This window comes from Hyla sarda, chromosome 6 (assembly GCF_029499605.1).
Source record: "Hyla sarda isolate aHylSar1 chromosome 6, aHylSar1.hap1, whole genome shotgun sequence".
Taxonomy (NCBI): Eukaryota; Metazoa; Chordata; class Amphibia; order Anura; family Hylidae; genus Hyla; species Hyla sarda.
This window is the reverse complement of record NC_079194.1, coordinates 218,526,893-218,552,618: the sequence shown is the minus strand read 5'-3', so window position 1 is coordinate 218,552,618 and position 25,726 is coordinate 218,526,893. Positions and strand designations below refer to the sequence as shown.

General features: G+C 48.9%; 1 protein-coding gene and 1 non-coding gene across 2 annotated transcripts in view; both read left to right on the top strand.

Annotated features, from left to right (window-relative positions):
* The window catches only part of CKAP5 (cytoskeleton associated protein 5), a 135,626-nt gene that overhangs the window by 56,161 nt on the left and 53,739 nt on the right, over positions 1-25,726 (top strand). The window contains 5 exon segments of the mRNA XM_056526452.1: positions 2,358-2,486; positions 2,606-2,800; positions 11,681-11,828; positions 24,309-24,394; positions 25,221-25,346. Coding sequence (XP_056382427.1) covers positions 2,358-2,486; positions 2,606-2,800; positions 11,681-11,828; positions 24,309-24,394; positions 25,221-25,346 — 684 coding nt within the window.
* Positions 24,978-25,084, top strand: LOC130277839 (small nucleolar RNA SNORD67). The gene has a single exon (XR_008845602.1). It is a non-coding gene; the product is annotated as a small nucleolar RNA SNORD67 (small nucleolar RNA).

The window sequence follows — 25,726 nt, the reverse complement described above, 5'->3', positions numbered from 1 at the left end:
GAAGATACAGTGTAGAAAAAGCTTTTCTTGGTCGCCTCATTGGGGAACAGATACCATGGGTATTATGCTGCTGACACTAGGCAAAAAAAAATCTCCTCCCAGCAGGTTCTACCCGCCCACAGGCAAAGAGCTAATCCGTTTTTGCTTGGTGTCCGTAGGAGGCAGACACAGGTCTGGAGCTCCAGACCCTCGTCATATATATATTTTTAGCCTAAAGAGAATTTTACGTCCGCATATGGGGTATTTCCTTAGGAGAAAAATCACAGCAAATTTGTAGCCCCATTTCTCTCAAGTAAGGAAATACCCCATATGCGGACGTAAAATTCTCTGCTGGCGATCTATAGGTCTCAGAAGGGAAGGAGTAAAATTTGGCTTTTGGAGAGAGAATTTTTGCAGAAATGGCTTTTGGGGGGGCATATCGCATATAGGAAGCCCCCCCCCCCCCTATGGTGCCAGAACAGTGGGAGCCCCAACATGGCACTCCATTTTGGAAACATTTTCACAAGGGGTAATAGGAGAAAAATCACTGCAAAATTTGTAGCCCCATTTCTCTCATTACCCCTTGTGAAAATATTACATTTGGGGTAACACCAGCAATTTAGTGTAAAAAATATAAAATAAATAAATAAAAAGTTTCATTTAAACCTCAAACTTTAACAAAATGTTGTTAAACACCTGTGGGAAGTTAAGGCCCACTGTACCCCTTGTTACATTCCTTGAGGGGTGTAGTTTCCAAATTAGAGTGCGATGTTGGGGTTCCCACTGTTCTGGCACCATGGAGGCTTCCCAAATGCGACATGCCCCCTAAAAACAATTTTCCGCAAAATTCTCTCTCCAAAAGCCAAATTTTGCTCCTTCCCTTCTGCGACCCTAGCGTTTGCCAGCACAGCATTTTACATCCTCATATGAGGTAGGAATTGACCGATATCGTGTTTTTTTTTTTTTTTTTTTTTTTTTTGGGCCGATACCGATAATCTGTGGAGGTTAGGGCTGATAGCCGATAACCTATACCGGAATATCGGTATAAGTTATCGGCTATTTATCCCCCCGCGACACTGCTGCAGATCATTGATTTAAAGCGGGTGCCACCCGTTTCTCTCCCCCTGCCTGTCCGGGGGTCCACCGCCGCCCTGCGTCGCACCCGGCCCCATTGCCTCCCCCATCCCCGGTTTTATAATTACCTGTTCCCGGGCTCCACTCTACATCTTGCTCCGGTGGCATCCTCCTGAGCTGTCACTGTGCACACTGACGGTGGCGTTGCGTCACTCGTCATTGCGCTCAGCATAACGCAGGACTCAGCAGGAGCCAGAAGTAGCGTGGACCCCGGCCCCCGGGAACAGGTAATTATAAAACAGTCGATGGGGGAGGCAATGGGGCAGGGGCGGTCGCGGTGCGGGGGCCGGGACACTATCGCATTATCGGCAAGGTAATTGCCGATACCGATAACGCCCAAAATCGTGAATATCGGCCGATTAGATCGAACCAATAATCGGTTGATCCGTAATATGAGGTATTTACATATTTGCAAGAAATGGGGTTAAAAATTTTGTGGGGCTTTTTCTTTTGTTACCCCTTGTAAAAATGGGGAAAAAAAAATGGGGCTACAATAACATGTTAGTGTTTAAAAATGGAGATTTTGAGTTTTCTTCTCCACTTTGCAGCTATTCCTGTGAAACACCTAAAGGGTTAGCAAACTTATGTCATTTTGAATACTTTGAGGTGTAAAGTTTTAACAATGGGTTAATTTATGGGGGATTTATAACTTAAAGGCTCTCAAATTCACTTCAAAATTGAACTGGTCCCTGAAAACTTCAGATTTTGAAATTGTCTTGAAATCTTGAAAATTACTGCTAAACTTCGAAACCCTCTGTCTTCAAGAAGTAAAAATGTCAACTTTATGATGACATAAAGTAGACATATTGTGTATGTGAATCAATATATTATGGAATTTTTTGCAAAGAAATGATGCAAGTATTGATAAAAATTTACCACCAACATAAAGTAGAATGTCACAAAAACAATCTCAGAATCAGTATCCTATGTAAAAGCATCCCAGAGTTATTAATGCATATAGTGACACAGGTCACATTAGCAAAAAATGGCTGTCATTTAGGCCAAAAGGACTGTGGTCCTTAAGGGGTTAAAAAAAATTGAAGAAAAAATTTGCCGCATACCTCCTTTTAATGTACAAGTAGCAGCAACTTTGCCTGAAAGTTAAAAGCTGGATTTGTGACCATGAGATGCCACAAAGTTGTTTTAGAGAGCTGCATTCTAAGTTTTTATCATGCTGAGAACACATGTTTAATGCTGGATATCTGTGCTCACTTGTAGCTTCTTCACTCATTTGGTTTTGTTAGGCAAATGTGAGAGCAGCAGCACTTTCAACACTAAATTTGTGGCTGGAGCAAACAGGTATGAAGGAATGGTTAGAAGGAGAAGATCTCTCAGAAGAACTGAAAAGAGAGAACCCTTTTCTTAGACAAGAGGTAAGTGTTTGTCTGAGGTTCTTGATCAACTATAAAGTGTCAGAACTTGCCCACATTTATTCACTTGTGGTTTTTATTTTCCTCAACTTTGTTGTTCCCTAAAATATTTTTCTTTGTAGCTCCTTGGATGGCTGGCAGAGAAGCTTCCTACCTTGCGCACAGTACCCTCAGATCTACAGCTCTGTCTCCCTTATCTGTATGCCTGCCTTGAAGACCGTAATGGTGATGTACGTAAGAAAGCACAGGAAGCTCTGCCCATGTTCATGATGCACATCGGATTTGAAAAGATGTCTAAAGCAACTGGTAAACTCAAGGTAAAAAACCTTCTTTTTTAGAATCGTGTGTGTGTGTATATAATATAATATAATATATATATATATATATATATATATATATATATATATATATATATATATATATATGTATATATATGTATATATATGTATATGTGTGTATATATATATATATATATGTATATATGTGTGTAATGTGTAATATATAATATATATAATATATATATATTTTTTTTAATAACCCTATGTATATTTCGTGTGTGCTTGGTTTTATTTGTCGGAAAACCTTTCTGCAAGGTAGGAAAAATTCTACTTGCCTTTACTAGGAACCCTCAAATAATTGGTGTACAGATTTGCAGCAAAAAGGAGATTTTTTTTTTTTTTTTTTTTTTTGTACTCACCGTAAAATCTTTCTCATAGCTTTCATTGGGTGGACACCTAACTGATGGGTATATGCTCTTGCCACTAGGAGGCGCTGACACTAGGAAAAAAGTCTGCTCCTCCCTGGCAGGATATACCCACCCACTTGCAGTGAAGTAATCAGTTTTGTCAGAAAGCAGCAGGAGAAGCAAACAAAGACATACGTCCGAAGGACCCTAGAAAGGAATCCCAGAGAAACAACCAAAGAACCGGAAAGAATAGTCCGGAAAAAAGATGAAGAAATGGGTGGGTGGGGTGTCCCCAATGAAGGCTACGAGAGAGAGATTTTACGGGGAGTACAAAAAAAATCTCTTTTTCTTGGTCGCTCTTCATTGGGGGACACCTACCTGATGGGACGTACCAAAGCAGTCCCCTAGGGTGGGAAAAAACAACCACCAGAGAAAAGGAAACAGTCCCAAGACTGAACTCGCGTGTCCACAAGGCCAGCGAACGAGCAGAGAAACACGAGGCCCTGAAATCTAACTCCCGGCAGATCTCCCGTCCAAGGAGATGGACTAGGACACCAAAGAAAAGGGCAGTCCTCTGTAGAGACCCAAGGCACTTGGGTCATATAGAGAGACAAAGAACCTCAAGAAAAAAGGAAAGATGGGATGCTGCACTGGAAAGGGCTGGTGCATGAGAGCAAAGCCTGAAACAGCAGCATACCCCCCAAAAAAGCCGTCCCAGGTGCCGCCATGATTACCCAGAAGTGCAAGAGCCGGACGGGGGAAATGCGTATAACTTGAACGCCCTCCAACTCGGGAGGACCTGGTCCCCAGAGGTAGAAAGGAGCGACAAACACCCTGAAAAGGGGGGCATCTTGGATACCGGAGAGACCGACAAGTAAACTGGAAACAGTCACCTGGAAGAGTAAGAAAAACAGATGTCTGCGAAAACTCTCTGGGCGACAAAACTTCCCTGAAGGAGTGCAGAAAGAAAGACCGCCCCCGAGTAATGGGAATGCGGAGGAGTCCAGGCTAGAACACCACACATGCCCAAGACCTGAACAATCACCCAGGCCCAAGGAACTGGCCCACAGCATCCTAGGACAGAGTCTAAGCCAAGGAGACTTATCAGTCCCAGACCCAGAGGTCCGAGTGGACCAGAGCACACTAAAGAAACATCCTGCCAGAATGGGAACGGAGGAAGAAACAAAAGAGAACCCAGCAGGGAATTTCCGGGTCTGGGCACAGGAAGGATGACTCCAGACAACTGTGGTGTAAGTGCAGTACAACTGACACAGACAAAAGGGAAGGAGGAGCACTCCCCCTCCAGGGAGATTGTACAAACTGCTCCAACAGAGGAGAGAGCCAAGCTGAGATAGTGGACATGAAGCCCACAAGTCTAGACAGGAAAAAGGCCCCGTGGAATGCATTCAGCAAATACCAAGGGCCCCGCCAGAGACTCCACCTCCACCGAACAGTGAGATGGCAACATCTGGGTGGCAGAAAAGAATCAACAAAATAGTCCCTCCAAAAGAGGGAAAACTCAAGTACAGACCCAAGCCAAGCACCCTGATCCCTGTAGAAAGGGGATTGACAAAGCGCACAGGAGGAGCAGGGAAATGCCGCCCCACAGCCATGCATAAGTACAGAGAGGACGAAAACAACCCATCCTCCCCCTGCCGGCCCCAACAGCAACCAATCGCTGTCTGGAGGGCCCACTTTGTGTCCCAAAAGGGATCGGAATGCAGTACACTGGAGCTGGACAAAAAGTACAAGACGTGTGAAGAGCCATTCCAGATAGTGACGAGTAGGTGCCTGAGCCATTCCGGACCAAAACCCCGGGAAACACACCTGGAGGCATAGGGAGGAGGTGAACAGACTGTGGTCCCAGCAGGCCCCACGTCAGAACAGAAATGTTCAACCGCCGCAGAACTGTGGAAACAAAATCACCGGAAGCCCTGAGGCACAGCCCACCGAACAAAAGGAAGGTGGGCTCCAGACCTACAGGGTGGTCCTAGCATACGTAGAAACACAGACATGGGAACCCCACAATAGCAGTGAGGTATGAAGACTGCGGATACGAACTAAACCGCAGACAGCAAAGGGACCAGCGGGAAGGGAGGTATGCCTATAGCAGACCATCCATGCAACCGAAGAAAGGGGAACACAGAGATGCAGCCGTTGCTGAGAATTTCTGGGACCTGCAGAAAAACGCCAAGGCTGCAGACGCAGACTCAGGAGATGGAGTGTGGAGCAGGAAAAAAAAACGCAGACAGTGTGGCTTACAGGTAGAAAGAAAGGGTCCCAAGAACCCACAGGTACACCCTCTGCGGAACTGCATCCGGAAAGAGACACTGTACTGCAGCTGCGTATGAGTAGATCCGGGGGAGGTAACCAGGTGGATTAGAACACCATGCAGACCCATGGTTGGCTCTGTGACAAAGGGACCATGGCCACGTCTGGTTCCACATACGAAAACACAGTGGGGCGAGATACCAACCCGTAGACAGAGTAGCTGGCATGTAGAGAGGGACCTGGCCAAGAAGGTAACCCCATAAACCTAATATGTGAACTGCCGTCCACAGGTGGAAGTCTATGGTAGTTGACCAGACGTAGTAAGAAGCCATGCGGAAAAACAGACTGTCCAGCAGGTATAGGAGTCCTGAGCACCCTGGGACACTAGTCAACTGTCCCAGAAAACGGGGGACTAGAGTGCGGCTCCTCCAAGGGGTGCCTTGGTGCCGTAGAAATCTGACATGAAGGATTGTCCAACTGGCATTAATCCTGTATACCTATAGGGACCCTACTCCAGAACACTCACCTAGCAGTGAGGTACTGGAAACCTAGCTATGTCCGCGGCAGCCCAGAGGTCATAGACCAATGGCGTCGGAAACAATGTAGACAGCAGTCAGGTTGAACAAGAAAAGCCCCTAGGCGGTTGTAGAAAAGGGAACAGGCAGACAGGCGATAACTGTGCCCCCTTTTACCATAGGTGGGAGGGCGGGGAGGCTGAGAAACCCACCCCTGGGTGGGAGATAGATTGATGCAGAGGAGCAGTGTAATGCATCCCGTAAAGTGACTGTGGGACACACTGGGGCAGATCTACATATACTGCGCACAGCAGTGGGGTATGGAACTCCAGCCACAAAAAACATCCGTTGTGCGGCATATGTGCAGAAAACTGTCTGGCTTACCGGTATGGATCCATAGTGGACCGTGAGACACTCCTTCGGGCACCACACACAGCGGTGAGGTACCGGAACTCCGGCAGTAGACACATTAGCCGTGATGTGTGACAGGCAGTGTAGTAAACCATGCAGACCGCTGTCCGGTCTACTGGTATGGAACTGGAAAGGATAGCGAGGCACCGAAAGTCCAGACATGGATACACCAGCCATGCGATGTATGGTAGGTGGTGTAGGAAACCATGCGGACCACCATCTGACATACTGGTGAGAGTCCATGGACGACAATGAGTCAGTTGGTCTGCACCTCGCACAGCAGTGAGGCACCGGAAGTTTAGCCGGAGAGACATCAGCTGTTGTCGTATGACAGGCAGTGTAGGTAACCATGCAGACCACTGTCTGGCTTACTGGTACGGGTACATAGACAACGAGTCATTCAATCAGTCACCTCACCCAGTAGTGAGCTACCGAAACTAGAGTAGCAGATACATCAGCCGTTGATGAGTGACAGGGGGTGTAGTAAACCCTGCAGACCACTGTCTGGCTTACTGGTATGGGTCCATAGTAGACAATGGGTCACTCAATCAGTCACCTCACCCAGCAGTGAAGTACCGGAATCGAGTAGCAGATACATCAGCTGTGTGATGTATGACAGTCTAATGGAACCATGCAGACCACTGTCTGGCTTACTGGTACTGGCCTATAGAAGATGAGTCATTCCATCAGTCACCTCACCCGATAGTGAGGTACCAGAACTCGAGTAGCAGATACATCAACCGTGTGATGTGTGACAGGCGGTGTAGTAAACCCTGCAGACCACTGTCTGGCTTACTGGTATGGATCCTTAGAAGACAATGGGTCACACCCAGCAGTGAGGTACTGGAATTGAGTAGCAGCAGGGGTGTGGAAATTTGGAAAAAAACTACTTGTCCAAGGGACTAAAGCGGAACACAATCTACTTGTCCCTCAAGAAAATCCACTTGTCCTGGTAGATGAAATAATTTCAACCAAAATAGTCTGATCCACCCCACTAGACCACCAGGGATGGTTATAAGATCCCTTTAGACACTGCTATCAACTTAGACAGCGGTGATCTAATGGTTTAGTAGCCGGTCACGGTGATCGCAGCATGCCAGGCTATTAGCAGCAGGAGAGCTGAAGCTATCTCCTTTTACACCCCCCCCCCCCCCATCTGACCCCTATAACTCCAATTTTTCCATATACAGGGATGTATGAGGGTAATCTTATGTGTCGGTATCTGTAGTTTTTATCAGAACCATTTATTATCAGAACTTTTATTAGGAAAGGGGCTTATTCACATATCTACGCACTTTTTAAAATATTTTAATCACTATTTTTCAGTCTTCATAGGGACTTATATATGGAGACTTTTGATTGGATAACAGTGAACAATGCTGTGTTACTGGGGGGGAGGGGGGGGTGTTCTGCTTCTCCAGTTTGTATGGTGCATTTTATTTACTCTAATTTATGTGTCAGAAAATGCTGGAAGTTGCATTTAGTTACTAGATAACTACAACACCCAGCATGCCCTGATACAGCCTATGGTTGTGTGGATGTTGCAGCATGTTGCACTGTATAGTAGTACAGTTGAGGTTATTGTGGAACATGCTGGGAGTTGTAGTTTTGGTTCGTGTCAGCTGTAGAGCCATAGTCTGTGTCAAGGAATACTTGGAATTACAGTTAGTAACTACAACACCCAGCATGCCCTGATGCAGCCTATGGCTATGCAGCTGACCCGAACCAAAACTACAACTCCCAGCATGTTACACTTTATAGTTCTACATTTTAGGTTATGGTGTAACATGCTGGGAGTTGTAGTTTTGGTTCGCGCGTGTTTCCGTGGGGCTCTTGGTCGGTGGACGAGTATGAAGGGTGGGATTTTAGTGGTGCAATTTAGTGCAGGTGGCCAGAAGCCACTAAAAATTTAAAATTAGATAGCACAACTGGCAGAAACACTTGTCAGTCCGCCCCTGTACAAAACATACATGTATACACACATCATACATACACATACATACACTGGCCACTGCCCCTATATTATACATTAGATACATACATCACATACATCACACACACATCACACACACATCACACACACATCACACAGACATCATACACACATCATACATGCACTCACACCATACATATGCACACATACACCCGCCGCTGCCCCCTATATTATATATTACATACATACACTGGCCACTGCCCCCTATATTAGACAGTATATACATACATACACCGGCCTCTGCCACCTATACTATACATAACACACACACACACATCATACATATACATACACCGGCCACTGCCCCTATATTATACATATCATACATACAGACACATCATACAGACACATCATACATACACATCATACACACATCACACACAGACATTATACACACATCGCACATATACTCAAACCATACATATACACCATACATATGCACACATCATACATACATACACCCTGATACACCCCCCCCCCCCTAATTATACATTACATACATATACAACCACCCTTCCCGCCGCCTGCATGCTCTGCCTCCTCACCTGAGCTTCACACTCACTTGCTTCTACATTACACAAGAAGCAGGGGGAGAGCGAGGACGTACACAGCTCCTCCCACACACACAGCTCCATCCCCCTCTCCCTGCTCTGTCTCCTCAGGACCTAATATACCACAAAGAGAGGCTGCAAGTTTGCACGGGGAAAACACAGAGCAGGGAGGGGAGAGAGGACGTCCGTGCACAGCTCCTGACCTCCATAATGACTGCTATGTGTGAGGAGGACAGACTGCACAACACGGGGAGGATTTCTGTGTGAAGGAGGACAGACTAGGGCACATGGTGGGTTCTATGAGCAGCGGCCCCTGGCTACTGAAATCGGCTGGGGGCTGCCGCCCCCTCCATACACTCTAAGCGCCGGTGTGAGGGGAGATTTCCGAAGTCGGTCCGGGCCTGCTAGCCCGATACAGGGCTAAATCTATGAAAAATTCACCTGCCCGGCGCCCAAAACTACTTGTCCCGGGCGTCGGGCGATAAGATTCCCACTTCCCTGAGCAGATACATGAGCTGTGTGATGTGTGACAAGCGGTATCTGAACCATGCAGACCACTGTCTGGCTTACTGGTGTAGGTCCATAGTAGGACTACATGCCATACCATCGGACACCTCGCACAGTAGTGAGGGACCGGAACTCTAGCCACAGATATATCAGCCTGAAGAAATGTGACAGGCAGTGTAGGAAACCATGCAGACCACTGTGGAGCTGACTGGTATGGATCCATAGTGGCTGGTGAGTAATTCCGTCGAACATCTCGCACAGTAGCAAGGTACTGGAACTCCAGCCGCAGATACCTCAGCCGTTTGAGGTATGACAGGCGGAGTAGGCAACCATGCAGACCACTGTAGCTTACTTGCATGGGTCCACAGTGGACAACGGGTCACTCAGTCAGACGCCTCACTCAGTAGTGAGGTACTGGAACTCCAGCCGCAGAGACAGCAGCCATTTGCTGTATGGCAGGCTGTGTGCAGGCAACCATGCAGACCACTTGCGCCGGAGCGCCAGCTGCGGATGCGGCATCTGAGAAATGGGTGACAGAGACTACTGTATGGCTTAATAATGTCAGTTCCAAGCCATACCCCCGCAGGAAAAGTCCTATGGAGACATGCAGGATGTGTTGATCCGGAGCACTAGCCGCAAATGTGTAAGCCTTTAGGGAAGGGAATCGTATAGCATTACATGCCAAAAACACCCCCAGAGTGATTGGCCGGCAGACCTAATAGAAGAGGAATCCCAAGGGAAACCGGAGTGTCTGCCAGAAATGCAAAAAAGTTTGCACATTATATGGCACTCGGTAGTAGGGGAGAACAGTTAGCTTGAATATGTCCCCAGACAATTTCCAAGGGAAAGTGACTCCCTGGCAACATATGCTCTACAAAAGTGAGCCACAATATAGTATTGGGGACGCCAGAGGGAAACCGTAAACCGTAAGCGGCGCATATCGCTATGGAATGGAAGGTCGCCTAATAGAGGGCAGAGTGCAATACAAGTATTGGCCACCAGAGGGAGCCAAAACCCTAATCTGAGTGACTGGGGAATACCCTTTTTTATTTTTTCTTCTTCTTCCTCTTAATTATTTATTATTTCAGCGTGAGTTACAGTATGTATGTTCACCCATGTGACACACAGCCCACTGACTATAGATAAGGAGCATGGGCACAAGGCGCCCTGCAAAAGTGCCGCCCGCAGGAGTATGTGCAATGAAGGTGCCTGTCAAGCGCCACACAGCACCAGATAGGGGACAATAGAGGGCCCTTCAGACAAGCTCCCTCCGTGCTACTGCCGTGTGAGCAGGAGCTTCGTGAATGGAGCAGCGGCTGCCCCCGCAGCCGGGGCGGAGGGAAAGGATGGAGCTAGATGCCGCCGCAGAGAGAGGTGTATACCTCACTGGATATGCCCCCAGCAGCGTGTGAGCCAGAGAGGAGTTTCCTGACTCCCCAGCTCGCGTGGAGAATTAGGGGAAGAAGAGCGGAGCAAAGTGCCGCCAAACCCCTCATTGTCCGGACACCCCAGAAATAGGGGCATAATGCCAATGCTTGTATGACCGAGGGAGGGAGTGTGTATACTTGCCTCAAACGCCACATACTCACCCAAGATGTCTGCAGCCAGCTGTTTTGTCACCTGCATCACGTCATGTTTCGACAGGACGAGCAGGGAAATTAGGGGGATCCGGAACCTAGGTGCAACCCCAGGCGCTGACAGTCGGCGGGAAGAAGTTAACGGTGCATACTTATATGACCCGTGCCCCTTAGCCGCATATGGGGGAACAGGTAGCGCAATGATCCTGAACCACCACCTGAAAAAAGGAACAAAAGGGAATAAAATACCTAACTAAACAGCCCTTACTAGCTCCCAGACCTGTGTCTTGCCTCCTAGCTGGCACGAACTAAAACTGATTACTTCACTGCAAGTGGGCGGGTATATCCTGCCAGGGAGGAGCAGACTTTTTTTTTTCTCTCCTAGTGGCAAGAGCATGTACCCATCAGATAGGTGTCCCCCAATGAAGAGCGACCGAGAGTCTGGTTTAGGTTTCTTAACACTTCGTAACTTCAGCTCTACTATGAGAATGTCAGAAGGAATGAGAGTCTCCAGGTGGCTTTGTGAGACAACCTTTTTATGTAGCTGTTTCTAAACCTATTCTAGTTTATACCTGTATCAGTGAATTTTACTGACAGAGTGCAGGCAGTGTTGTAAATCCTAAAGTGTTAAAAGACCTTCTACTCCGTACTTTTCCTAGTTTCTAATGTAGTGCTTTTTTCTTTTAGCCTGCATCTAAAGACCAGGTCCTTGCTATGCTGGAGAAGGCTAAAGCCAGCATGCCTGCTAAACCTGCCCCACCAGCAGGCAAGACCTCTTCCAAACAAACAGGAGGTTCAGCTCAAGCTCCAGCACCTGTTTCTGCCCCTTCAGTTGGTATGTATATGCCATCATAGTCTTCAGTGTCTTGAGGGCTTGCATTCATGTACTGGGTAGCTCTTACAAGGTGTCATAGTTAATGGTAACCTTGTTGTAGATCTTATGTATGCTATTATGTCTTTAATATAACCACTCTTTCTCCATCGGCTCCATTGGGGGACACAGACTATGGTATATGCTGCTGTCTCTAGGAGGTTTGACACTATGGCAACAAGAAAAGTTGGCTCCTCCCAGCAGGGTATACCTGCCCACAGGCACCTTAGGTATTCAGTTTAAGCTTCGTGTCTAAGGAGGTAGACACGGTCTGGAGTCCTCTCCAGACCAGGTCTCATATTTTTTATTTTCCTAGTTTCCTGTGTTAGTGTTTTATTTATTTATTTTTTTTTTTCCTTTTTCTTTCCAGTTTTCAGGTGGGGACTCAAGAACATAGCGTTCACTGTTTCCCCATTGCGAGAGGTGGCAGGCATCTTGTATGTACTGTACCCCCTCTCGCCAACGGTCAGCGCCTTGGGTTGTACCTCATTGGTCCGGGTCCCCCATCTTTCCCTGCTCGTCTCGCTTTTCAAGCCCGGCATGATGCAGGTGACAAAATTCTGACTGAAGACTTCATGACTGAAGACTCCATTAGGTAAGTTCTTCTGACTGAAGGTGAGTATATTTCTCCCTTTTCTTGCAGGTTCTAGGATTCTTCATCCTCTGGAGACCCCCTACTTCAGCCCACTCCTCTTTATTGTTATCTCCTGAATTGTGTGGAACCCTTTCAGGCAATGGGGGCTTAAAATCAGTGGTGTAGGACTGTGCAAGTCTTTCCTTCGGCGTCTATTCATTCAGACGCTGACACTACTTGGGCAGTTACTTTCATTTCGGCAGTGGAACCCTGCCAACTCCTCCTGCTCTCTCAGTGAGCGTGGCCCCTATCTCCGGCCATATCGTTCACCGCGCCGGAACACAGTCCTGCTCTCCTGTCAGCAGCAGTTACTTTCATTTCGCCATTAGAGCCCTGCCATTTTTCTTCTCTGGCCACGGGCCCTTGGGCTTTAGCCCCGCCCACTCACAGCCACAGGAATCCTCTCCTTCTCTGCATGTGTCCAGTCCCTTTCTCTGCCAATCAGCGCTAAGCGCATGCAGAGGGTTTCTTTTTTTTTTTTTTTTCAACTGTAATTTTTATTAAAGATTTTCACATAAAAATAGAAAGTTAGTATAACACATTCAAAGCATAATCTGGGGCAATGCCCAGAGCGATCACATCAGGGCAAATGACAAGCTAAGATAGAGACCAGAGCATTCAGAAACAATTGTAGTCCAATACAACTAGCCCCAATCCCAGATAACCCATAAAGACTGTAGTGAATGAACATAGGTTTATAGCCAAATACTCAAAGAGAGAACTAAGACTCTACAACACGAAGACAAAGAGAGAAGACAGAAACAAAGACAAAAAGGAGACAAGGACAACAGAACCTCAAACAAACAGAAAGGGGGGGGGGGGAGGGGGAACAAGGAGGGAGGGGAAAGAGGGGGGGGGGGGAAGGAGGATGTCAGTACCGCCTCAGGGAGGTTGCCTGTCAGAGAAACGGTCCCATGGTTCCCAAACTGAAAGGAAGGCAGGGATAGTATTATTCAAAGAGGCAGTGAGGTATTCTAAAGAGCGTATATCACATATTCGGGAGAGTAGGTCCGATTCAGAGGGAGGAAGAGTCCTCTTCCAGCATTTAGCAACAAGTGTCTTAGCTGCCAAGAACATATGCATAGCCAGTTTAAACAGTTTCTTGGGCAGAGCAGAGTGTGAAAGGTGCAAGAGGTAGACCTGAGGGTCAGGAGGGACCGAGACTCCAAGAACATCTGATACCAAACGACTCACTAACTCCCAGTACCCCGTGATAAGAGGGCAGGACCAGAAAACATGAAACAGAGAGCCCAAACCCACCCCACAACGCCAGCACTGGGGGGGGATATCGGGATTCAGCCTATTCAATAACTCTGGAGTATGGTACCAACCCATAAGTAATTTGTATTGAGTCTCCTTATAAGCCGTACCTATAGATGCCCTAGAGGCCCGCTCCCATATTATCTTCCATTGAGGGAGAGTGATAGTAGTATTAAGTGCCTCCTCCCAGCGAGACATATAGCGATGAGATACCAGGACTCCCTCCTGAGGTTGGATTAGCAAGGAATAAATATCGGAGAGAAGCCCCCTCGCCTGAGGTCCACCACGACACAGCCGTTCAAACCCCGTAGGGGAAGACACCACTAGCGCACCCAGCATGGAGGACATAAAATGTCGTAGCTGTGAATAATGAAAACGCTCAGACGAGGGGAGATCCCAACGAGACTGTAACTGAGAGAAGGGCAAGAGGGTACGCACCAAAGGATCAACTACATCCGCCCAGCAAAAAAGGCCTCTAGACCCCCATTCCCTTACCATAAGAGAGGTCCGGCCAGGGGGAAAACTAGGATGATAAAGGAAAGATTGAAGAGGGGAAGAGGGAGACAGTAATTTAAATTTGACTGAACAGTAATTCCACACATATTTAGAAAATGCCATAGGACCCAGGAGAGGGGAGAGAGTAGGAGCAGAGGCAGGAAGAGTCCAGAGGAGAGCGTTAGGGTGGATAGGCGCCAACCACAGCTTCTCTATTTCCATCCAGCGGCTGTAGGCATGATAGGTGGACCACGCCGCGAGATGGCGCAAATGGGCAGCCCAGTAATACTTCACTACATCCGGGACCGCCAGACCCCCAAACGCCCGCCCAGCCAACATCACGGACATCGGTAGCCGATGCCTTTTACCGTCCCAAATGAACCGAAAAATAGCTACCTGTAGGGAGCGCAGGGCCGACAGCGGGACCCGAACTGGCAGGGTTTCAAAAAAGTAAAGGAGTTTCGGAAGGACAGTCATTTTCACCGCAGCAATGCGGCCAAAAAAGAAATATATTGCGAGCGCCATTTTTCCATAAGGGCACGGAGATCCCTGAATAGGGGGAGATAGTTGGTAGAGTATAGTGAGGAATAGTGAGAGGAGATCCAGACCCCAAGGTATTTAATAGCAGAGGGAGACCACCGAAAAGAAAAGTTAGAGCGTAAAAGAGTAGAAAGATGAGGGGGAAGGTTAAGAGGAAGAGCCTCCGACTTAGAAAGATTTACCTTGTAGCCAGAAACCACCCCATAGTCATGCAGGACCCTATAGAGAGAAGGAAGAGACAGTAGAGGTCGAGAAAGCGTAAGAAGGACATCATCAGCAAATAAACAAACCTTGAACTCCCTATCATGTAAGGAAATACCAGTTATGTCCGGATCGCCCCTGATCATGGCAGCCAAAGGCTCAATACAGAGTGCAAAGATCAGCGGGGATAACGGGCAACCCTGACGAGTCCCATTAAACAAAGAAAAAGTAGGAGATGGCGAGTGAGGAAGTTTAAGTGAAGCTGTAGGGGAGGAGTAGAGACCCCGCAGTGCAGTCAAAAACTTCCCCGAAATCCCAAATTTCTGTAAGGTAGCAAAAAGGAACGGCCACCCAAGCCTATCAAAAGCTTTCTCAGCATCCAGACTAAGAATTAATGCCTGTTCAGATCTCCGATTGATCAAATCAATCAGGTCCACTACCCTCCTAGTGTTGTCTCCTCCCTGGCGACAAGGGATAAATCCAACCTGGTCCTTATGAACAAGGGCCGGGAGGAAGGAGCATAGTCTAACTGCCAAAACCTTGGAAAAAAGCTTAAGGTCAGAGTTAAGGAGGGCAATGGGCCGGTAACTCGAACAATCGTGAGGATCCTTACCAGGCTTGGGTATGAGGGTGATAAGGGAGTGCAAGAAAGACTGCGGGATCGTTTCTCCGTCTAGAAAGGAATTGAAAAGGGGGACAAGTTTAGGCACTAACAAAGATGAAAATGTTTTATAGTACAGGTAAGGGAAGCCATCCGGCCCAGGGGAGCGACCAGAGGGGAGAGATTTAAGGACCTCAGAGATCTCCTCTCCAGTAATAGGAGCAATAAGAGCATCCCGGTCTGTCCCTGAAAGAGAGGGCAAACCACATTGAGAAAGATAGGCATCTAGGGCCGCCACTCTCTCCCCCTGGTCGGATGGCAACTGGGAAGGAAGTGAGTAAAGATTAGTGTAATAGTCAACAAATAGACGAGAGTTATCAGCAGGGTGGTAATGAAGCACCCCAGCTGGGTCCTTCAAAGCTGAGGGGGATTGAGCAGCAGCCCGGTCACGCAACCGTCTCGCCAGCATAGTGTGGGCCTTGTTGCCCTTCTCATAGAAACGCTGCCTAGCATAAAGCAATTGCCTCTCAACTTTATGGAGAGCCAGGTCGCTTAAGCGTGCCCGAGCCGCCACCAAGCTCCTCAGGGTCGAAACAGGAGAACACAACAAGAGAGCCTCCAGTCGAGCAATTTCCATACGAAGTTCCCGAGATCGATTCAGAGCGCTCCGCTTGAGACCGGCGCCCAGAGCAATGCAATGGCCCCGGATCACCGATTTGTGAGCTTCCCAAAGGATAGCCTGAGAGGATACAGAGCCATCATTAGTGATAAAGTAGTCGGAAATACACTGCTGAATCGATTCACGGGAAGGTAAGGATTTAAGAAGAGAGTCGTTCATCCTCCAATGACAGGATCTCAGAGAGGAAGGGGTAGAAGAAAAAGAGAGAAGAACTGGACAGTGGTCAGACCAGGAGATAGGGTCTAGAGAAGTATCAGAGAGCATGCGCACCATAGGGAGATTCCCAAAAAAATAATCGATACGAGTATGCAATTTGTGGGGATGTGAGTAAAAACTAAAAGAGCGCTCCGTCGGATGGCCAATCCGCCACAAATCGTAGAGCGAGGAGTTACGTATGAGACGTCGAAAAAGCGAAGCCAGGCGCAGCTGTGCAGGCGCAGGGGGAGCACTAGTAACAGAATGGCGGTCCAAGGATGGGGAAAAAATGAGGTTGAAGTCACCGCCCACTAACCATGCAGAAGGGGGATACCTCTGGAGTTTAGCAAAAACCCTACGCAGGAAAGGGATTTGCGAAGTGTTAGGCGCATAGACATTACAGAGCAAAAGGGGGACCCCTCCCAGTGTACCCTCCAAGATTACGTATCGTCCCATAGGGTCAGAGAGAGAGGAAGAAACTTGAAGCGAGCAGGACCTAGAGACCAGAATAGCCACCCCCGCTGTTTTCCTACTTGTGGTAGCTGAGTAAGACTGGGGAAATAGGTGTTGAAGAAATTGGAAAGACCCAGAATGGTCGAAGTGCGTCTCCTGAAGGAAAACTATATCAGCATGTAAACCAACCAACTCCCTTTGAAGTAGGCGTCGCTTAGTGGGGGAATTAAGCCCCTTAACATTCAGGGAGACACACCTGACCATGGCGGGTGAGTGAAGAGAAAGAAACAGCCATAAAGAAGCATACTCACAAGGACAACCTGGTAGGATACACCGGGCAGCACCAAAACCTCAATGGGGACTGGAAAAGAGCAGGGACCAGCAACTGTACGGACAGGAGAAGGGAATCTAAGGCGGGAGAAAAAAAGGGGAAAAGGACAAACTAGACAACAGAAGACCAACAGAAAACAACACCAAATCAAGAGAAAACACAAAGACAAACAAAACGACGAAAGACCAAACAGATACCAGAGAACCAAACAAACAAACAAAGTACAACAGATAATAGTAAAATAAACCATTGACCAGGAAGCCAATGCGGAGGCCAGGACCATCAATGTGGACCATGAACCAAAGCATGAGCGATCCATAACTATGGCCTCAGGAGGGGAAATGGAAGGAGTCAACTGGAGAACCACCACCAAAAAGGTAGGTGCCCAACTCTGAGGCCATTGCAGAAAAAACACATATGAATAAGAACCACAGGTGACCAAAAAATGCAACTGTACTATAATGATGGGGATAATATAATTCTAGAACAAATGCAACCGCTCGGAGGGGATAATCTCCGTCAATCAGGGGACTGACACAGTCCAGCAGGAACCCCCAAGCAAGAAGTATTGAGGAAAAAATACAACGTCCCAGTCAGAAACTCAGGGGGGAGCCCGAGCCGGGGCCCCCAGGGCGGGTGGTGAAGATTTCCGCTGAGAACCAGACCGGCGAGCTCGGACTGGTTGCCACACAGGAGGCAAAGGTGGAGGGGGAGACATCAGGTCCCAATCTTCCAACTGAGGCACAGGCAATTCCAAGGTGGAGCAGAAGGCTTGAAGGTCAGAAAAGGAGCGTAAAACAGCGGAGCGTCCATCTCTGCGGGCATGGAGCCCAAATGGAAAATTCCACCTATACGGCACCTGATGAGAGCGTAGGACCTCCAGGAGGGGTTGGAGCAGTCGTCGCTTCCTGAGGGTTCACCAGGACAAGTCCTGAAAGTTGAAGAGGAGCCCCATTGAAGTCAAAATGTCTCAGGGACCTAGCCTTAGCCATTATAGCTTCTTTAACCTGGAAATCATGTACACAGCAAATAACATCTCGTGGAGCGCCCGAGGCAGATTTAGGACGAAGCGCCCTGTGAGCTCTGTCCAGTTTGATCCTATGGGAGGGGGGTTCGCCTAGTATCAGGTTAAAAATGGTTTCCAGGGTGGCAAAAAGGTCCTCCTCACGTGCAGCTTCCGGCAGCCCTCGCACCGTAATGTTGTTACGCCTCCCTCTATTGTCCAGATCCTCAACATGGGCATGGAGATCCCCAAGGAAGTCCTTCTGAGAAGCAATGGTAGAGTGGAGCTGGGTAATATACTCTCTGGTGTGATCATGAGCATCTTCCAATCCATCCACTCGGTCAGAGACATGCTGGAGGTCCTGTCGCATAGAGGAGATCTCCGCTCGGCAGGCTTCCTTAACCTCAGCAATAAGAGAGCGGAAGTCCTCCTTAGTAGGAATTTGGGAAAGGAGCTGGCTCAAATCAGGGAGAGCAGAGGAATGCACAGACAGGCCCGAGCAGGGTAAATCAGAGTCAGATGCCAAGTCCCAGGACTGGAGGGCTGGGGTCGGCCCCGGTGGTGCCACCGGCCCAGGTTGAGAGCAGGGGGCCCCCTTAGGAGACAGATGGAGTGCCCCAGAAGCTGGCATGGAGGTCTGCATGGCAGCTTGCCTGGACCTCTGTGGCTTAGGGGAACGTGAGGGGGTATAGCAGGCAGCTAGAGGGTCCAGAGGGGTAATAGGAGAATGGGCTGGGGGAACAGAGGCAGGTCCCACTTGTGTAGGGGAGTGGGAGGCCGAGCAGTAGTGAGTAGCTGAGCACGGCAGAGAACTTGCTGGGGAAGGCCGGCCCCCCACCAAGGAAGCCCAAGATGGAGCCCCAGCAGGTCCACCCAGTGACAAGGGAGAGGAGCCCACCAGGGACAGCTGTAGAGCGGGGATAGGGGGGGAATCCGCCGTTAACACAGGTCCCCCAGCAGCACTCACCGCCACAGGCAACAGTTCCAGCGTAGGAGAAGAGCCCACAACAGGGGCCGCAGCAGCAGGCAGGAGATCCGGAGCAGGGTCAGTAGCGCTGCTCCACGACGGCTGAAGCGAGGTCACAGGCTCAGTCACGGCAGCTGCAGTCACCGGCAGTAGAAGCGCAGGCGTCCCTGGTGTCTTCGGCAGATGGTAAGCAGAGAGATCCCTCGTGGGTAGCACTGGGTGAGCGCCGGAACGGGAGCGCAGGCCCTGCGCAGGTCCCGTAATGGCGGTGAGGGAAGAAGAAGCTGAGGCCGGGGACGGCTGAAAGTAGCGTGGTATGCCTCCGGAGGTAGATAAAGTCAGTCGGGCGGGTGCAGAGGGGTTTCGGGCACGTCGGGAATTCTTCCCCATCTGAAAGCAGGGTCACCTTTGTGGATTTAAAGCTCCTTTATGGCCAACAGAGCGGGAGCCCTCTTAATGTGCGGCCATCACCGTCGGCGCCAAGCCACGCCCCCCATGCAGAGGGTTTCTGAGGGCCAATAAGTGGCACCCTTTGGCTAGGCCGATCTCTCCCTTATTGGCTATGCTTTCTTCTCCCTCGCTCTCTCCCCTCAGCCGTGCAGCGCTCCTCACAGCTGCTACCTTATTGGGGACACATACACTGAGTGAGCATTTTTAAATAAATCAATAAATATATAAGAATGGATGTGTCCGAGCCCGGAACTGTACCTCCTGCTGGACAGATGCCACGGGCCTGGTCATCTATTGTTCTTGCAGGGGTTAGCAACTCTACCATACTTGGTTCTGCTAGACCCACTTGTTCTGCCTGCACCACTGCTTCCCCTCCTATTTCTACCACTCTCCCAGTCTATATTGACTTGGCTCAGGTGACAGCCTTGGAGAGGTCCGCCCTACGCCAGCCTTCCAGAGGGACCCGCTCTCCCCCTATACTAACTTCTCTCGCAAGCGTCATATAGGTTTTTCATCTGACTTGCCTCGTTCCCATTCACCTGGAGAACTTGTGGATGGAGTTTCCGATTGGATACATCTGACATGGTGCACTCATTGGTTTCTGCCATAAGAGACACCTTCCATCTAGAGGAACCAGACACTTCGGACGTGGCTCCAGAAGTTTTCTTTCAGAGAACAGCACGGATATGCCTGATGTGGTGTACTCATTGGTTTCAGCCATAAGAGACACCTTCCAGCTGAAGGACCCAGGAACTTCGGACGTGGTCCAGAAGTTTCCTCTCTTCGTGCCCGATCTTCCAGGGCTGCCTCACCTCGTTCCCATTCAACTGGAGGATCTGTGGATGAGCTTTCTGATTCTGCCTCCGACTCAAAGGAACGCACGGATGCCTGATGTGGTGTACTCATTGACTCATTGGTTTCGGCCATAAGACGCACCTTCCTTCTAAAGGACCCGGGAACTTTGCATGTGGCTCCAGAAGTCTCCTTTCTTCGTGCCCGACCGGCACCCAAGACTTTCAGCTCTCACGCTGAATTTTACACCCTGCTGGTATCCGCCTGGATGCACCCTGTCAAGAAGGTTCAAGCGCGGTATCCCTTTCGCCATGGACCTCATTGCTCGTTCGACCTCCTCTCCAACTGTGGATCTACCAGTCTCCCGCCTCTCTAATGCGCCTACCCGGCTGTTGGCTGCTGCGGTTGCCTTTAAGGATCCAGCGGACATGAAGGTGGAGACTTTGGCAAACCTTGCCTTTGAGACAGTAGGTTCTTCCTGCTTTTGCTTCAGCCTGGGTGTCAAAGGCCCTTTCGGTATGGTCTCCCAACTCCGCCAGGGTAGTCTTCAAGATCCCTCTAGAGGATTTGTTTAATCTAGCTCAGCTGGAGATTTTCTATGTTCTGCTTCCATGCGCAGCCACTGTGCTGCCTTTGCCACAAGCTACCTGGTAGCCACCGTCCCTCCTTATGGCTTAAAGCCTGGAATGTGGACGCCGCCTTCAGGAAGTGAGGTGACGAGCGGAGAAGTGTTCTTTATTACCTCTGGATAAGGCTCACAGAACCGCTTTCCATCGTATGTCCTCCTTCTGGTTCTGCGGACCTTTGGTACCAACAAAGGGTTCAGCCAGGCGCTTTCACGGGAAGAGGGCTCCCTCCTTCCGGACCTATCCCGGAGGTCGGCTATCCTTTCCAGCCGTTTTGTGGCCCCATCAGGGACCCGTAGGCCTTCCTCGGTCTGAAGGGTCGCCCCCTCACCCGCCGACCTTTCTCGGGTGGTTGGTCGCCTCTTACTCTTCCGGAACGCCTGGACTACGCACATTCAGGACTTCTAGGTCAGGGATGTGGTAGTCAACAGATACAAGATCGAATTTGCTTCCCTTCCTTGGGATTGCCTTTTTTCTTTCCTGGACCCTCCGGTTCCCCTCTCTAGCGAAAGCAGTTGGGGGCACGCCCCAGCTCCTTTTTTTTTTTTTTTTTTTTTTTATCCAGTGAGTAATTGTCCCGGTTCCTTCAGGGGAATGTTTTCGAGGGTTATTCCAACCTCTTAGTTGTCGCCAAGAAAGGCGTTTCTGTTCGCCCACTCTTGGTTCTCAAGTATCTCGGCCAGCATTTTTCTGCCTTCCCAAATGGTGTCTCTCCGTTTGGTGCTGGCATCCATGGTTCACGGGGAGTTTTCGTTCCTCGGTGGACATCAAGGATGCCTGCCTCCACATTTCATTGTTTCCCGCCCGGTCATCAGCGGTAGCTCCGCTTTGCAGTTCCGGACGGTCATTTCCTATTGTGGCTCTCCATTTCGGTCTTACCACTTCTCCGCGGACATTTCACAAAGTCCTGGCGCCTGTGATAGCCCCTTTTACGGACAACAGTTGTTTCCGTGATTCCTTACTCGGACGACCTCCTGATCAGAGCTCCAGCCAGGGCCCAGATCCTTGAGTCTTAGTCTCAACCTCCAGACCTTGTCTCACTTCGGTTGGGTGTTCAATCAGGACAAGTCCAACTGCTCTCCTGGGGCTCCAGTTCAACGTGGCCTCTACCCGCTTTCGTTTCCGCCAACCAGTCGGCTGACTCTCTTATCTAGAGTCCGATGACTTCGGCACTCTGCTCCAGTTTCCATTTGCTTTTGCATGGATGTCCTGGATCGGTTAGTGGCGGCCATGGAGGCCGTGCCATTTGCCCAGTTTTATCACCGACCTCTTCAACTGGTGATTCTCTTCTGGTGGGACAGGTCTCCATTGTCTCTCGACCGCAAGATCGTTCTCGGGGCCTTGGTCCCCTGAGAAGCCCTTTTTCCCCTTCAACATGTTTGGGCCTAGGGCAATTCTTTCTTGGCTTGCTTCTTGGGAAATTCCCTTCGGGGTGGAACTCAGATTCCGGCATCTCGGCAATCTTCATTCCGGACGTTTCTGGTGGTCTTGTGGTCTTTCTCAGACTGTCCTCAGCTGTCCAAGGCAAGTGGTCCCTACTTCCGGAGGTGTTTGAAGTGACCTGCAACCTCTGGGGCGCTCGAGGCGTGGACCTCTGCACGTTCCGCCACAGCCAAACCGTTTTCCTCTATTGGTCGGGCTTTGCCCTTCCTTATTTGTTTCCTCCCCTTCCTCTCCTTTTGGGGTCCTGAGGCATCTCACAGCAGAGGGCGTTCCTGCCATTCTCGTGGCCCAGACTGGCCCCGGCGGGCATGGTACGTAGTCATGGTCGGGCTCCTGAACGACTTACCGCTGCTCCTTCCCTTTCGTCCAGACCTCCTGTATCAGTTCTCCTGGGCCACCTCTATTTACCATCTCTGCTTTTGAATGTGTGGCGGTTGAGACAGCTGTTCTGAGGACCTGCGGTTTCTCTTCCCAAGTGGTTCGCACCATGCTGAGGGCTCACAAGCCTTCCCCTGCAAAGATTTACCACCATACCTGACTGTCTTATTTCTGTTGGTGTGACTCAGCCTTTTTCTTCGGTCGTGGTTGGCTTCTGCTCCCTTAGGGGTCAAAGGTTCGGCAGTTTCCATTCTTTTCCAACATTCTCTGGCGTTCAATTATCATGTCCGAACCTAGTTCAGGGAGCGGCACAAGCTGCTTCTCCTTATCAGTCTCCTTTTTTCCTTTGGGACTTGCTCTGGGTCTTAGATGCCCTGCAAGGCCCCCCTTTTGAACCTCTCAGGGACATTTCTCTTCGCCTCCTTCCCCGGAAGGTGGCGTTCCTTATTGCTCTTCCCTCTGTTAGGAGGGTGTCAGAGCTTGCAGCGCTCTCCTGCAATTCTCCTTTCCTTGTTGTATACCAGGACAAGTTGTTTTGTTTTCAGTCCAGGTCTGTCCTTCGTACCTGATATGGTTTTGACTTTTTCATCTCAATGAGGACATTGTCCTTTTGTCCGGCCCCTTCTCATCCCTGGAAGAATTTGTTCCACAACCTGGTGTGGTCGTTGGACAAGACAACCATTTTGGGAGCTTACCGCTGCAAAGGAAAGATCCACCCTTCGGGGTTTGGGGCATCCTGGGTCTCCACTACCTGGCTTCGGCCTTGCAGTTCTGTGAGGCCTCCACGTGGTAGTCTTTGCACACTCTCAAGGTGCTACCAGATTCATGCCCTCGCATCAGCTGATGCTACTCTGGGCTGTAAGACGTTGCAGGCGGTGATGGTCCAACCGTCCACCTGTCTGATTCCTTACCCACCCAAGGGACGGCTTTGGTACGTTCCATAGTCTGTGTCCCCCAATGGAGCCGATAGAGAAAAGGAGATTTTTATGCTTACCGTAAAATCTTTCTCGAAGGATCCATTGGGGGACACAGCTCCCACCCTGTTGTGGTGTTTCTATTTCAGTCATCTGTCCGAGGGTGTGTTAAGTTACCTTTTCTTCTGGTTGCTCGGACAGTCTGTGTTTTTTTTTCTGGACCTGTCGGTCTTCTCCTATTGCTCTTGGACTAAAACGGATTACTTCAGGTGCCTGTGGGCGGGTATACCCTGCTCGGAGGAGCCGACTTTTCTTGTTGCCATAGTGTCGAACCTCCTAGAGACAGCAGCATATACCATAGTCTGTGTCCCCCAATGGATCCTTCGAGAGAGAGATTTTACGGTAAGCATAAAAATCTCCTTTTCTTTGCCTACTGTTCATGCATTTTTTCTTTTACATTGTCATGTTTTATTATTCTTTAGCTGTGTGTGATTCTGGACCACCTGCTTCAGAGAGCAAGCCCGACCCAAAGAAAACTAAACCTGGTGCCCCAGTATCTAAAGGAAAGGTATGTTCTCAACTCTTTAGAATACAATACAAATGCATATTGCAGGAAGATAGTATCCTAATGTTGACATTTATTTATTTTTTTAAATTTTGGCTAGGGCTACACGGCAACCTGTGGCCTCAAATTTAAGATTGCTGCTTAATTCTGTGAATATGGTTGTGCTGCCAGCGGTCTTGTCCTAGTAACCCGAGGGTTGCGACATCACCACGTTTACTGTAATTTAGTTGTAAAATAACACTGGGGCATTTCATGATGCACAGCCTCAAACAAATAGTAGCCAACATACTGGAGTAGCCAACGTACTACAATTGATCAAACTTCGTATTGCTACTGTTCTTTAAACCCACAGTCCTCTCTCTATAGACCCAGTCTGTGTCATCAGAGGGGAATACAAGTATGACCCCAACGAAAGCTAACTCCAGCATGTCCAAAGCCAAGTCGGCTAAGCAGGCGGTAAAAAAACTGCACTTCAGGGGATGGGTTCTTTTGCACTTGCATATTCTGTTATCTATCTTTTCACTCTTGGTGTGTATGATGCACATACTGAATATATGTAGAACTCGAAGATGGAAAGTGAAGCTGCATGGAGGATGATGAGTTGCACGCGGAGTGCTGTAGTGCCGAGCACTGCACACTTTTCAGACAAAACCTGGTGACATAATCATGTGCACAGGGGCCAACTGACTCTGTAATGCTCACACCAAATTTTCTTTTCCTTCATACACCAAGGATTAACCCAGAAATGGATCTCTGAATGTCACCAGTGTCTTGGCAATGAGCAACATGGGAATGTTTGCCATTTAATCTGTTGTGTATTTACCCTTAGGTTGTACCTGCAAAGAAAGTGCCAACTAAACCAGCAGCAAAGGATGAAGAAGACAAATCTGGCCCCATTTACATAATTGTTCCCAATGGGAAGGAGCAGAGGGTAAAAGAGGAGAAGGCACTAAAGGTAAATTGACTTCACTGGTGACTTGTCTGTTTTGGCATTTTTCATAATTTCAGGTCTCTGGTATAGGCTCTACCTATAGGACACTGAGATCCTGTTCATGCACAGACGTGTGGTTGTATTTTGTTGTTAATGGACCATGTTTTTTATGTTAGATGTGCTATGGTGTCATTGTAGTTTCATCAAACTCTGTGGAAATCAAATAGTACAAGCAAATGTAATATACTCTTGTAAGACCTGTTTACAGGAAACCTGAGCTTATTATATAAAATCTAACCCAGGGCTCGATTGTCAACCTAGACTGCCTAGTACTGTTCTGATTTCCATGCTGTTGCTGCTGCTTGTGGTGTGTCGAAAAGAGAACAAAAAGAGATCAGTGTGTG